Source organism: Cygnus olor, chromosome 6 (assembly GCF_009769625.2).
Source record: "Cygnus olor isolate bCygOlo1 chromosome 6, bCygOlo1.pri.v2, whole genome shotgun sequence".
Classification (NCBI taxonomy): Eukaryota; Metazoa; Chordata; class Aves; order Anseriformes; family Anatidae; genus Cygnus; species Cygnus olor.
In genome coordinates this window covers 14,579,919-14,595,168 of record NC_049174.1, presented here as the reverse complement: position 1 = coordinate 14,595,168, position 15,250 = coordinate 14,579,919, and the positions used below count along the sequence as shown (strand labels likewise).

The 15,250-nt window shown below is 35.6% G+C and overlaps 1 protein-coding gene across 8 annotated transcripts in view; it reads left to right on the top strand.

Moving 5' to 3' along the window:
- NBEAL1 (neurobeachin like 1) overlaps nucleotides 1–15,250 on the top strand; it is an 81,220-nt gene that overhangs the window by 55,093 nt on the left and 10,877 nt on the right. For all 8 annotated transcript variants that reach the window (XR_005820878.1, XM_040560895.1, XM_040560896.1 and 5 more), the window contains 18 exons: nucleotides 452–757; nucleotides 863–1,012; nucleotides 1,877–2,034; nucleotides 2,645–2,769; nucleotides 3,781–3,907; nucleotides 4,844–4,992; nucleotides 5,720–5,853; nucleotides 6,717–6,818; nucleotides 8,090–8,185; nucleotides 8,293–8,417; nucleotides 9,693–9,833; nucleotides 9,924–10,054; nucleotides 11,286–11,395; nucleotides 11,899–12,016; nucleotides 12,796–12,893; nucleotides 13,203–13,319; nucleotides 13,801–13,890; nucleotides 15,109–15,218. Coding sequence is in view for 7 of the 8 variants with exons in the window: in XM_040560895.1 (XP_040416829.1) it covers nucleotides 452–757; nucleotides 863–1,012; nucleotides 1,877–2,034; nucleotides 2,645–2,769; nucleotides 3,781–3,907; nucleotides 4,844–4,992; nucleotides 5,720–5,853; nucleotides 6,717–6,818; nucleotides 8,090–8,185; nucleotides 8,293–8,417; nucleotides 9,693–9,833; nucleotides 9,924–10,054; nucleotides 11,286–11,395; nucleotides 11,899–12,016; nucleotides 12,796–12,893; nucleotides 13,203–13,319; nucleotides 13,801–13,890; nucleotides 15,109–15,218 (2,387 nt within the window). In the remaining variant the exon portion in view is untranslated. The remainder of the gene's footprint in view (nucleotides 1–451; nucleotides 758–862; nucleotides 1,013–1,876; nucleotides 2,035–2,644; nucleotides 2,770–3,780; nucleotides 3,908–4,843; nucleotides 4,993–5,719; nucleotides 5,854–6,716; nucleotides 6,819–8,089; nucleotides 8,186–8,292; nucleotides 8,418–9,692; nucleotides 9,834–9,923; nucleotides 10,055–11,285; nucleotides 11,396–11,898; nucleotides 12,017–12,795; nucleotides 12,894–13,202; nucleotides 13,320–13,800; nucleotides 13,891–15,108; nucleotides 15,219–15,250) is intronic.

The window sequence follows — 15,250 nt, the reverse complement described above, 5'->3', positions numbered from 1 at the left end:
TGCAGTCCTGTCAATGTGCACATCCTGAGTATGTGAACAAGATAGAGGGCAGGCTGTTTGAAGATGGGGCAATGTAGGTGCTAGTGGCAGTAAGATGGCAATCCGGATTGTGACTTTTCATTTTTACAGTAAAATACACTTAGTGGTTTCAGGTTTAGGTAGAATAAATGCACACAAACCTGAGTCTGGAATAATGAACCCTTCAGAAAAGCCAGGACTGTTAGCTTAGGTATGTGATTGTCTTAATGCAGCTAAGTGACTCATGTTGCAGCTAACTCAGGTTTGGTCATCACAGGATGAATAAGTGATCAGTGCCCATATACAATGTATGTGTGCCCTCAGGCTATCTGAGATGCAACAAGAATATGTACATTCTCCTGTGCTAAAAGATAAGTGCTCAAAATTACTATTTTGAGGATTGCATTCATTTTTTGTTGTTTTTCCTGTCTAGGTCTGTGCTATGGCAGCAGCCAAACTAAACACCCTTCTTCAGACTAAAGTAATAGAGAGCCAACCTGAAGCATGCTACCTCTTGGGGAAGCTGGAGGGCATCTTGAGTAGATCAATAGAAGAGAAAACAGAAACGTATTCATTTTTGATTCCCCTTGTTCGGACGCTGGTATCCAAAATTTATGAACTTCTCTTCATGAATCTGCATCTCCCTTCTTTGCCTCCTACCAATGGCAGCCCCTCTTTCTTTGAGGACTTTCAAGAATACTGCCGCTCTGATGAGTGGCAAGTTTACATTGATAAATATGTAAGTAGTAGATTGTTTTTGTAGCATCTTCTCCTCATTTTGGACACTACAGCAGAGGAATTCAGAAATCATGTTGCGCTTTTTGTGTTGTTTTGGTGGAAACAGATTATTCCAAATATGAAGCAGTATGAAGAGAATTCATTCAGACATGGTCATGAGCAGATGGCACTTTATTGGAAAGATTGTTATGAAGCGTTTATGGTGAACATGCATAAACGAGATCGGGAGAGAGGAGAAAGCAAGCTTAAATTTCAGGTAAGGTTTTGAGTTCTTCTAAGAGCAACTTGCATCTCAGGATTCACATCATAAAAGATGGAGAAAATGAATTCCAAGATGACCAAATTCAAGTTACTGCAAGGATGTTGGTTGTTTTGCTGAAGATTTTATGGGCAGTCTGACTATATACGCTTCTAGTATATGCTTTTTAGTTCTATTCTTTCTATTTAAGCGTCATACCTATAAGCAGAGTTATTCCAAGACAGTAGGTCTTTCTCCATAGTACAGCAACCTAGAATTATGCTCACCTATTAAAACCTATTCCCTGTTATGAGACGAGTTAGTGGTGCAAATTTGACCCTGCTTCAATGAAAACACTTAAAACCGTTCTTACTGTGTGGAAAAACTGTCTGAAGTGACCTGTCCTTATAAGGTTCAGAATCCATTCAAGTGCTAGAATTTACTGTTAAACTGCAGCAAATGTCATAGCTAAGTTACATTTCTCTTGTTTTCCCTATGTTGCCTTAAGATTCATGTAGTAAGCTTTTCTTTATTCTAGTAACTGTAGGTAGAATACAGTATGAATCACATTCTGGAATACCAGAATTTAAAGAAAAAGCCTATTTACCATAATTGGATTTTTCCTAGTGACCACTTTTCTGATCACAAAAAATTGCCTTCATTTGGATTCAACATTGGTAACCCTCTCTTCAAACCTTTAAGTCAGTGTTCGGTGCCATTTCTTCCAGTACTAAGCTTTTTAAAATTTCTCCTGTAAGCAGTACCTTAAATTTTCAGAAATGTCTACTGCTGAACTTCTTTGTTCATTCTTCATTTGCAAGCATTCTTGCGAATTGCAAAACTGTTATTTCAGTGCTAGATTTATTTTTAATGGTCTTTCAGGAGCATTTTGTGGAACCATTCAGCAGAAAGGCTCGACAGGAAAATCTGCGGTACAACAGTATGCTAAAGCAACTTAATAGTCAGCACACAGCTACTCTGAGACAGTGGAGAGCAGCCCAGCTTTACTTGCTCTCTGAACGTGGCCCTTGGTCAGAAATGTAAGAGCAAAGTTCTTTGAATCAAACTGTATATGATGCTTGAAAGGAATTTTCTCAATGATTAACTTACTATTTCGTATGGTTAGAACCTTGTCAAATTGACTTGGATAGCCATTCTTGAGATGTAAAGTTAATGTTGAATTCATGCTTGATAATGTTTTCTGAATTTTAATTATCAAGATAAGTTTGAAGTACAATGTTGAGCTGGTTACCTGGTTACTAGATTTTTTTGCCAAGTGACAAATAAAAAATTGCCATTTTTATGCACAGAGCTAATTTCAGTTTAAAAGACTACAGTTTGCTTGTCTTGTCTTTTGGGTGAGTTCTGGATAGAGATTTTTTGCAATCTTCTAATAGTCATTAACTGAAAGTGTAAACAATTTGCTGCATTTCAATAGGAACTAAATACTGCTTACAAAATGCTTTAGGATGATCAGAGCCACAATATCAAATCACAGTTAAGATGCAGTTTACTGCTTATGTGTTTTGCAGTCTACTGATGGGTGGGTGACTTCAGGATTTTTCTAAATATGTATTCTTTTGTAATTAATTCATTCGTAGTTGTTTTTTAACCTTTTAACTATTTTTGTGGATATTCATGTTTTCACAGGAAACAGCATCCTATCCACTGGAAACTTTCAAATGTGGAAAATTTTTCACGTATGAGACTAAAACTAGTGCAGAATTACAACTTCAACTCTCATCAGGATGCTAGTGACCTGAGAGATAATTTAGGTAATGTTTTACTATATTTACTAGCTTACACGGTTTCTTCAGTCTTCACTGATAGATCTGTGTATTTAAGAATCAATATATTGTAGGTACTTAAATCATGATTTGTCTTTATTTTTCCTATAGTAAAATGTGTAACATAGGAGAGGTGCTTTGACCTGAAACAGCATCTTCCTACTGGAAAGAGTACTTCATTTCCTCTTGCTCATTGAAGTGTGTATTTTTACTGGAGGAAAAAGTAATTAAGAACTCCTTTGCTTTAAAATAAGCAGTTATATACCTTTCTTGTGTAGTCTTATTTTTTCAAGGAAAATAAACAATGAGATCAGAATAAGTAGGCAGTATTGTTTTAAAAACTTTAAACATTTGATTAAAATGTGTAGGTATGAACTGTTGTTTTTTTTAAAAGTGTACCAAACAGCTGAGTTGCAGTGGTGTAATCTGTTCTTTAAGTTAGGGTTCTTGGATATCAAGATGCAAATCAAAATAAAATAAAATAAATCTCAGTCATTTAAATCTCAGTCTTGTAAACCCAAGTTCCCAAGTTAGCAAAAAAAAACACAAAGTGTATTTCCATGAAGCCTGCATGCCATAAGAGTGTTTGGCAAAACACTGCAAAATATTTTACTGGAAATGTCCACATTAGAGTTGAGTTTAAAGCTTTTCTGAGGTGTTTCTATATTCTTTTTATAGTTAGGTGAAATTCATAGAGGTGGGAGAGAGATAATTGACATATATAAATATATATAATAATTTATGATATACTTTGGCATTCAAATTTGATTCTTTTCTGAACTGTACTTTTACCAATTAATTTGACATATATCTCAATGTAATTGGAGGAGCATTTTTAAAGTGTTCTGCTTGCCCAACAGACTTCTTAAGAAATCTAGTTACTTGTTACTCAGATAAAAACAGTATTCAACAGTAGAAGATAAACTCAGTAGTTTAACTTTCCAAAAATGCTGTAGCAAAAAAAAAAAATCTGAGCTGATGATGTGTCTATTACAATAGGTGTGCACCAGATACAGCCCTCTAGTGAGTCTCTACTTCTGGAAGTGGTAAAGCAGGTGAAAGTGAGTGACTTGGAAGATGATGTACTTGAACTACCAGAGGAAGACACAACAGCCAGTTCCAGTATGTAAGTACAGGGGCACAGAACAGTTGAAATTTGTTTCCGTGCTTCGGAAGTGGGAAGGAATGGGAAGCAAATTCTGGAGTTGATTAGCATGCAAAACTTCCCTCTTTGCCTGTTCTTAACAGTCCAGTTCAGGGCTCTGTGATAGTTGTGAACATTAGAAAAGCTGCTATTGGATTTCTTGTTGTAAACAGCAATACATAAAGAAACTCAAGGAAAAGAAGTTCTGAGTATGGAGTACTCAGATTACAGAGAAGATGCTTGTGAGGATTCATAAGTGATTGACTGTCCACAGTTGGTCTGACGCTGCAGAGTTGTTGAGGCTTTCTATGATGTACCTTGGTCATAACTCTCAAGAAATGGTCTACCCTGCAAAGGCATAGACCAGACTGGAACCAGCTCTTGTCTGCAGGTGCCAGAGCTGTTTTATGTGGCACCAGCTGTATAATGTGGATATTTGCCTAACTGGCTTTAATTTAATGGAGAATCCCCTGATTCTCATTCAAGGAAGAAGGCCTGCTGCACTGCCTTCATGTTGCTTTGTGTACGGGTCAGGGAGAAGGAGACGGCAAATGCTTCATTCCAGTAACTCCAGTTACTGGATGCATGAAGTTGTGCATATGCTTGTGTGTCTATGCTGTTTGAAGTCCAGTAGAGACATGGATTTTTTTTTTTTTAAACTTGGAGTGATACTTCAAGGGGAGTCAAGTTCATTAAGCCTGAGACTGAAATAGCAAGCCTGAAGAACAAGGATAAAAAATATCTAGTAGTCTAGTTTGAAACATTCAGGACTGCTAATGAAAGTAACTTCATATAGTCATTTATGATGTACTTTTAATGCACTTCAAATTTGATTTTTTTCTGAACTGTGCTTTTGCCAAGTACCTCAGCAATTGTATTATCTGCCCAACCCCATAACACTTAGTGATATTTTTGTAGGGATGAGAAGGATGAGCAGAGTCAGAAAGAAAAGCTAGTATTGTCTGAAGACTGTGAACTCATTACGATAATTGATGTGATACCTGGCAGACTGGAGATCACTACCCAGCACATCTATTTCTTTGATGGTAGCCTTGAAAAAGAGGAAGGTGAGTGTGACCAATAGCTCCTTCTTTACAGTGCAATTCAGCATTCTGCTTTTAGTAGGTTGAGCTTGATTTTTTTGAGAATGAGTGCCAAACTAATTGTGAAGAGACATGGTGAGGATCTGTAATTAATATTCCTCTTGGAGGTCAGCTGATCACTTCAGAATCCTTAATCTGGAACTAAGTTGTTTCTTAAATGGCACTTATGTTCTACATGACAAATGTTTCACCTGTACATTGATTAAAAAGTTGTAGTAAGTAATGATTAAGAAGTAGTAGTATGTAAAAATTAACACAAACTTTAATGGAATATGCATGGCTAAGTATGAGAACAGTGAACTGAAACATTTGACCAATAGTGGTAAAATAAAATAAAAAAGAAGAAACCAATATATCAAGAAGCTGGCCTTTTGGAAATTCTATCTACAAAAATTTTCTGTTTGAGCCCAACTAAGAAATGAAAGGGTTTTTGGTTTATATTTTTGTCAACAAAATACATTTATAAAGTGTCTTTGATCAGAATGCAAAGATATTCTCCATCCCATCAGATATTTTCTGCTGTCTTGATCTTTCAGTAGAAAATGAAGCTAGGAATATTTTCTAGCAAAATGGTTAACTAAGCCATGTATAAAATTTGCTCTTTCTAGGGTGATTGAAAATAATACTGTATTGTGTGTATATGAAAAGTTTTTGATATATTCCAAGTCAGTAATCAAAACGTTCTTCCTAGGGGTTGGTTTTGATTTCAAATGTCATCTTTCTCAAATTCGAGAGATACATTTGCGTCGGTACAACCTGAGGAGGTCGGCTTTGGAGATCTTCCTTATGGATCAAACCAACTACTTCCTCAACTTCAATAAGGAGGTACACATTTCCCAGATTTCCTTGATTTGTGTTATTAGCACAAGTGTCAAGTTTTAGTTCACTGATCATATCTAGTTTGAGTCTGGTGTCTTTCATAATACTAGAGCATTAATAACAAAATGTTTGCTAGATACAGTCATTATGGGAAATTAGACTGCGGTCTCTGAAAACCTGAGTCTGGCATCTAGAAACTGAGTAATTGAAAGGATGAATAAAGCAAGACTTTTTCCTGTCTCTCTCTTTAATAATACAGAACCATTATTCAACTAAAATTATATCAGTAATAATCTAACTTTAAGCCCACACATCTTTAAAAAATAATCTGAGTATATTAATTACAAAGTAAAAGAGAGTTTTTATTTTACCACAACATTGGAAATCTTTGAGATATCTGTATTCCATAGTGCAGGATTAGTGAACTTTTTGTTCCTCTGCATTACTCTAAGTGATCCGTTGTGGAACTTTCAGAACTTAAGGTGAGTTACATACTAGTAGGTCAGTTTAAGAATAGCTGCTGTAAAATGGCTTTTTAAATAAATAAATCGTTGTAATAGTTTGGTAGGGAATATAGCAGTATGGTGTAACTTTATTTGAATAGCAGTCTTCCTAGAAGAGTTCTGTGGGAATAATTTTTTTGGTGTAGCATCGATAAAAAAGAAGTCACTTCATAAAGTATGCTGCCTTTATATCTTGAAATTGAAGGTTATTATATCTATACACATCCAAAGGTTTATACAGCAAGAGACAGGAGTGCTTAAAAGTGTAACCATGTTCCATTTACTTCACATTTCAATTAACAGAGAAATCGTTTAATTGTCAGCTTTAATTTCTAGAACAAATATTTCTATGCTGTTTTCAAACAGGTAAGAAACAAAGTATACAGTCGAATATTGTCGCTGCGCTCTCCAAATATTTCTGGAACCAGATCTCCACAGGAACTCTTTAAAGCTTCAGGTTTGATGCAGGTATGAGACTTCAGCATAAACGGTCTAGAGCATTCCTCTGCTTCTTGAAGGAATCCTCGAAGGCTCCAGAGTACTGATTTTTTTTTCCAGTATTTTAGATGGAAATTGCCAACTTCTTTACCCTCAGTCCAGTGTCTGAACTTTAACATGCATATTTAGAATTGTTGTGTTTTGTGTTTGCAATCAGTGAGTTTATGCCATGGTAAACGGATAGAGCTCAGCTCTGACGTGATTATGGCAAGTGTTCCAACAAGAATGGAGAATACGCAGCAGACTTGCTTCTGGTTTTAGTCCGTGGTGCTTAATGTACATTTTGGAACTTCGCTCAGTACACATGCAAACAATGTTCCCTGCTATCCCTTCATGATAAGGCTTTCAACAAAGCCTGTGTGAAGATTGAGTATGAAGTATGGTGTTAAAGGAATTGGTAACTGGTATAATAATAAAATGTCAAAATGTCTATATTACCCTAAACATGGATAACTTATCTAAATAGAGTAAATGTATTTTTATTTTCCATCTGTTTATGACATGATCGTGGTTTTCTCTGAGGGAGGGAGCTTTACAGACGAGATGAAGAATATTGGGAGTACTTCACTTTTTCTTTGTTTGCCCAGGGACATAGGGTATCATGTTGCATGCTGAAGTAGAGAATAACATTTTCTGTAATGAAATGTCTCCATCATGCTACAGAAAGATTTTGAGACCTTCTGAACACAGCTCTGTCTGTTCTTTGGTTTAAAATAGAATAATGGAGCAGAGGAGCAAGGACACTAAATTTACAAATTCCTGTACTGTTAATCAATGGGAGAACAACTTATAAATAAGCTTTGACCTTAAAACTTTAATGGATTTCAAAATTCTGTTCCCCTTTTTCTCAATACCTCTTTTATCTTCCTTCTCTTTGTTTCTTTCACTTGTGTGTTGCTTCCACTTTTTTATTCTGGGGCAGCTAATTGTCAGCTGCATTGTATTTTGAAGCAGGACTGGTATTGATCACGGACACAATTTCAGTGAATTTCAGCATAATCAATGCATTTCAATGAAATATAATGCTTCAATGAAATGCAGTATGATCACTGAATCAAAGGGGAAATAAAATCGATTATGACAAATTAAATTTGAACATTTATACCATGCTTATAGACTCGTGCCTTTTACTTGCAAATACTATCCTCTAGCAGATAAATACTAACAAGACGTGTAATTTGCAATAGTAGTAGCTTTGATTTAATGACTTCCATGGTATTTTTTTTCTTTTTGTCCTTCAGAAATGGGTGAATAGAGAAATATCCAATTTCGACTACCTTATTCAGCTGAACACAATGGCAGGACGAACTTACAATGACCTTGCTCAATATCCTGTGGTAATTTTAAAAAATCAATTTTTTAGTTTTTGTTGAAGGAGTGCACTTTTCCTGTTTCAAAAGAGGGATCTTTAGTCTGTTTGATCTTTGACTCTTTTTTTTTTCAGTTCCCCTGGATTTTACGAGATTATACTTCAGAAGAACTGGACCTGAATAACCCAGCAGTCTTTAGAGATCTGTCCAAGCCCATAGGGGTGGTAAATGAGAAGAATGCTAAGGCTGTAAAAGAGAAGTATGTATTTGAACACTTATATTTGTCTTTTCTGTGACTTGAGGCTAATAATACATTTAAATAAATAAAGTGGTGACACTAAAATTTTTTTAAGCTAATTTTATAACATCACAGATGTTTTCGCAAAGATTGTTGATTCTTTGTTCTTGCTGCATTCAGATTAGTTAGCTTATACAGCACAGAAAGGACAATTTACTGTTGTAAATTTTCTGTTGTTTCTCAGATGTGGAGATGAGAAACAGTATGTAGAGATACTCAATTTAATGGTCCAGCAGTTTGAAGAGACATACTGTGTCCTATATCTGTTTCAAGATGAGGATTGTGAAATCATACTGATGAGTTGAGCTGTCTGTTCTGAAAGGTAGCACTGATCCCTAGATCTGTGCCTCCTGTTCTTTTTTTTTTTGAGCATATATTATTATCTTTGAAATAAAATGTAACTCAGTCACTTCCAGCTACTCCTTTGTAGGTAGGAGTGACAAGTACTTACGTCCACACATCAGTGTAGCTATCCTTCCTTTTTGCTAGTGTGAGGAGTGAGTACTGTCATACCAGATTGCACTTGCCAGGCTGCTTGCAAAACCATCTTTTTTCAGAAAACTTGGAACACGGAGCATTTTCTTTGAATGATGAGGGTCTATCCCTGACTGTAATGAAACTGGTTTTCTAGCAGTATGTTTAGCTGTAATTTCTCTTACTGGCCTTGTGATTTAAAGAATATATCAGCCAGATGGTGGCACAGTGCTGTAGGGGGTTTGCCAGTAGAAAAGGAAAATTGGCATGAGTGTTAAATAAATCTCTTCTCTGCATCCTGAGACAATCACACATGCTTTTTTTTTTTTTTTTAAAATCTTGCAGGAAACTCTCACAAGTCCTTTCAGTAATAAATATTCAGCTTTATTCATGTGTTTTTATTTGTTTTTCTGTTTTATCTCTTATGTAAAGTCATGCTAAATCAAGCTTGTCTTGCCCTTTATCCAATTTCTGATGGCTGATAGCAAATGCCTAGGGAAGAGTATAAGAATGGGTATGCAAAGGGTGATCCATCCATCCATGTACCTTTCTGTCTTTCTGTAGTCTTTTTGCTTGGGGACTCTGAGCCAGAATTTGAATTCTCATGTTTAATAGAACGTGATGTGTTTTTCTCTTACAAATTCCTGTGATGATTTCTTTTGAATCCTTCCCTCCAATAAGTACAATCCATGTGTATATCAGCTGTAGTGCTCAATTGTATTTATGGTTATAAATATTTTCTTTATTGTATTTTTTTTGCAGATATGAGAATTTTGAGGATCCCCTTGGGATGATTGACAAATTTCACTATGGAACACACTACTCAAATGCTGCTGGTGTCATGCATTACCTCATTCGGGTAGAACCTTTCACAACACTTCATATCCAACTTCAAAGTGGCAGGTATACTGTGAGCACGTAAACAGAGCCTCTATTTTCTTCCTTATTTTACCAAGAGAATGAATGGCCTGATCTGAGTTCTCTGACCCACAGGTTTGACTGTGCTGATCGACAGTTCCACTCTATTCCTGCTACCTGGCAGGCACTCATGGATAACCCCAATGATGTGAAGGAACTTATACCAGAGTTCTTCTACTTCCCAGAATTCCTGGAGAATCAAAATGGTAAATAGATTGCTCAGAATATTCTGCATAGAACTTTTTTCTTTTACTCTTCTGAAAAGAATTATAAGCAGTTATGAATGCTGTGGAACACTCATTATTTAAGCTTTATAATGTACTTGTATAAATTACTTCAGTCATCACACTGGCTTCAAACTGTTTAGTGAGACACAAGTTGCATTAGACAGCAGCCTGAATGTTGTTTAAAACTCAAGAGTGGGATCTTAAGGATGGCTAAAATAGTGTTGTCTGCCTAATGTAAAAGATCAGAAGTACTCATTAGGGTATTTAAAAATGAGAAAGTTAAAAGAATTCATACTGAGCAGATAGTGGAAGTTAGTGGAGATTAATTAGTATTCGTTTTATTGGTTTTGTTGGGTGATAGTCTGGACATCTTCAAAAGTGAGGTCTCGTACTTGTTCCAGGCAATCAGTGTATTTGCTGCTTTTTACTGTTACCTACCAATGCAACGTTAAGTCACTTGATTTTAGAGCTATGTAAGATTCCAATACCCATCAGAAGAAGGGTGTGTATGTGGAGAATAAGCTGTTTCAGTAATATGTAATGTTGACTAGAAAGGAACATTGCATTCTAGTATAAGACTCCTAGCCATTTTTTTCTTCACATTTAGTGCGTAGGAGAATTGTTCTTCCTATTAGATGATTTAAAAACAGATTTGTGTGTTTATGCTGCTGATAATTTCGTCTGGTAGCTACAGTCTACTGGAGTTCTAAGTTATAAAAATTTGAAACACCGAAGTCATGCCTTCAAAAGTCATTTAAATGTTTGGAGTTTTTCTAATGAAAGCTGGTGGGATTTAAGGCTTAAAAGCCTTGATTCTACAATAACTTAAACCTGTAAGTAACTTCGTAGTTGTGAACGAATACTCTCATTTAAATGTTCCGGACTCTTAATCCTAGTAAAATAAAGCAAGTGCAGGTATGTTTAAAGATAGGTGTGAAAATGATTAATGTTACTTTTGAGATTGGCACTGCAGTTTTTACATCATTTGAGTGCTTTGGATAACTTATGTTTCACTTGACGTTTTAAAGATTCATAGCAGAACTTAGTCTCCTATGTCAGTGGTAGGGTTATTGTAGATTTATATTAAGAATTTTTCAGTATCCTTCCCATGCGTTGAGAAAGAACCCTTTTAATCTTTATAAAGAAATTGAGATATTTTTTTTTGAAGTATTTTGTAGTAACTCTTAAAATTCTCCAAATTATTCACTAGGCTTTAACTTGGGTCAGCTTCAAATATCCAAAGAAGTGGTAAATGATGTTGTTCTCCCCAAATGGGCCCACTCTTCAGAAGACTTCATTTGTAAACATAGGAAGGCTCTGGTAAGATGATGGTTACACATCTGAGATAATGATAAAGTACACCTATACATTGTCACTGTGGCTTAAATATAAAATATTGGGACTACATTTGAACTGGAGTTGGTGTTGAATTTGATGTTACAAGTATCACTAGAATTTTCACTTAAAAGTCCTGTGCATGTAAATAAAATGCTCAAAAGGAGGGAAAAAAATAAAGCCTGAGGATGCTAATGATTTGGGAGTTTGCTGCCTTAGGAGATAAAATGCAGAATTAGGTGTTTTTACGTGACAGGGCTTAGACATCTTAGATGTGCTATTTTGTTGTATTAAATTTCCATCTTACATGGCAGTTAGTGCAGTTAATGCATATACATATTCTAATGCTTCTGCTCTATATGTTAGTATATACCTAGTTTGTAAATACTCTTAGTTTAGGAATTAAATCTTTTTCACAGAAAATAGTGAATACTCCAAGAAGGGACCAGAATTTTTCACATTATTACAAGAGTGTTTTTTTTTTCCAGGAATCTGAGTATGTTTCTGCTCATCTTCATGAATGGATAGATTTGATTTTTGGCTACAAGCAGAGGGGACCAGCTGCAGTGGAAGCGCTCAATGTGTTCTATTATTGTACCTATGAAGGTACAAAGCAGTATGCTTTCCTGTCATTGTCATGAGAATTGTGGGGTTTCAGTATTAGCTAGAGAGGACTTGATTTGTGATCATGCTATATAGTAGCATATGGTAAAGCAAGAGAATTATGGCTGAAATGTGGCAGCATGACTTATAATTTCTTATCAGACACCTAGAATATTTGATGCTTTAATCAGAGGTTTTGAACCTAAAATGTTAATAAATGTTTTAAAAGAGGGGACTATTTCAAGTGCTTGTGTTTTGTTTCTAAATGTGCTGGGGGCTTTTTGTGTTGTTAGCTCTTTTGTTTGCTTGACTAAAAACATTTTTAGTGTCAGTCAGTGTAGTTTAGTTTAGTGAAGGGGTTTCTCATGGATTGGGGTCAAGGAAAATTGTATAAATAAATAATAGATTGAAGATGCAGTCTATTAATACAAAAAGTGAATTTTGGATAGCTTTTGTATGCAACTTACTGCATGCATGAAGTATATTAAATCCATTTTAAATAAATCCACAAATCCACATAATAAATAATCCACATAAATAAATCCATAGATCCACAAAACCCTCCAACTCTTGCACTGGCAGATATACTTAGAACTCCACATGCAGAGTAGAGTTTTCAAATTGTATTTTATGTGGAAGCATTGTTTGGAGGCTTTTCTGGGGGAAAGGTTGAGAATGCTGCAATTAGTTTTTGTTACATTTGTTAGCCATGTCTTTGCTCAATATATTGTTTGGTTTATGTTTCTTTTTTTCTACCCTTCATCTTTCTTGTTGTGATCCAGGGGCTGTGGATTTGGATGCTTTAACAGATGAAAAAGAAAGGAAAGCTTTAGAAGGGATGATAAACAATTTTGGGCAAACTCCCTGTCAGCTGTTAAAGGTAATGCTGTTTGTTCCTTCCCAGTCAGACCCTTGAGGTTAAATCCAACTGAATTACAAAGGACTTTGGTTTGTAATTTTAAGAAAGTTAAGTCTTTACCACATCAACATGTATAAGGGTCACATTGATGGAAATTTAGCATAGCATTTTCAAAGAAAGTAGTATTCTTTCAGAAAGTGAATTAGGTGCTTAAGAGTCTGTTTTCCTGTTGATTGTCAATAAAATTCTGAGTACCATATATGACTTGAAAAATTGGTAGATTTCTCTAATTTGATTGTCTAATTTGACACTCCTTCAAATGTCTCCTAGGAGCCCCATCCTCAAAGGCTGTCGGCAGAAGAGGTAGTGCAAAGACTAACTAAAAGTGATACCTCTACTCTGAATCTCTTCCAGCACCTCACTGAACTGAAGTCATTCTTCGTAGAGGTAGATACATTATTTGAGATTGTTTAAAGTCTAATCTGAAACTTCTGATCTACTTGAAACAAAAAGCAGTAACCTAGATGAAAACCAACTTGCTTCCCATGAAGGAAATATTTTTAAATACAATTTGTATCTGTCTTTTTAGTTAGCTTTGTAAAAGTTGATATATTTGTATCTGCTGACATCTTGTTTAAGTATTGAGTTAGCCAGCACTCTATGAAAGCTAAGAACAACACTGGTGATACCTGGAGACTCACTGAGTTTGGTGGCTAAATTCACTGATTCGGGACAGAGCCAGGGTTTAAGCTCTGGTATTTGTTACGCTCTATACCTGTATGAACTGAGGATGTGTGTATCAGTGTCCAAGAGTACTTTACAGGTCTGATATTGATTCCAGAGGCTTTGGGTCTTTCTCTTTACAGGTTCTGCATTTGTCCCTCAGCTCTTGGTTATAATTAGAACAATATCATGTCATTTCTCTTAGGGAATCAGTGATGGTGTCCCCATTGTCAAAGCTGTTGTCCCCAGGAATCAGTCACGTTCCTTTATGTCTCAGGGAAGCCCAGAGATCTTGGTGAGTTACACATGTTAATATTAAACTTGGAGACTGACAGCAGTCAAAACAAATAGGTGCATTTTTTTGTACAAAGTTTTTTTTTCATGCAAAGTTTGTAGAGAAATACTTTCTAACTGTTCCTGTTGAAATGTGTTCCTTTTACCTATGATGAACATCAGCTATCAGTTAAAACTTTGTCTTCTGGAGAAGTCAGGCTGATTTGTTGAATGGCATTTAAGTGCGTATGAGACATGAGAGTAAGTAGTGGTGAGGTGTATTGTAAGTTGTCTACCTGATCCACTTCCATAATGGCAATCAATTTCCTAATGTAAAGTCTGGCTTTAAAATGACAGGGTTGAGTTATTAATGACACCATTACATTTAGCATTACTTTCCAACCCGTATCTTAATCTGTGCCATGTCTGGCATGTGCACACTCCAAAGGCTTATACTGTTCCTAAAATTAAATTTTGCACTGCTTAATACAGGCTCTGGTACTATGGCAGATGTCCGAATGATGAAAGGAGGGCAGTGTTTGCATATTTATGTCTATATGCATGGTCTGCATAATGGCCCCTGTGCAATAATGTCTGTGTTTTGCAGGAAATAATATTTTCTGACATTCATATTTTGTAGGTCAAATTCATTGTCCTGGCTTAATGTAGTATGTTTGTCATGTGGAATCTGAAAACATCGAAAATTCTCATTGTGTTTTTTCTAAATATATCATGAAAATAATCTTGAATATTTCAACTTCTTCCTTGCTTTCTCAGAAACAGAGCTGTAGTACAATTTTTTTTCAAACTACCTATATTAATATGTTAACTATTACTGGTGACTATTTCAAAGAGAAGAAAAAACTTAAATGATAGAATCGTAATGAAATGTTTGGGGTTGAAGGGCACTGGTTGTTTTTGTCTTTTTCTTCTTAAAAATCAGCTTTCTTTGACCTGTCTATAACATGCAGTATTTTTACTTGGTAATAAGTACCGCATGTGGATTATAATCTTTGAAAAGGAAAGTAGATTTGCTTTTTTGATCCTTCCTTGTTGAAACTGCGTATCTGAGCTGGACTTTGTTTTAATGTGCAAGGGTGTAGGGTGTTCCTTTTTTTCTTTTCCTTAGTGGTAAACTCTTAAGAAGTATGTGCTTTTTTGTTTTTTCCTTATGTAAGCTCCAATACCAGAAAATAAGTCCCTGGGTTTCACCAATTGTAATTCTATCAAACTTTTTCAGGTAACAGCGAGTCTGAATTGCGTTATTGGAACCCATGGTTGGCTACCTTACGATAAAAACATCTCCAACTATTTTACATTCATCAGAGATACCACGGTGACAAATCCCAAGTAAGCAAATGGTGGCGATAGGTACAGATGAA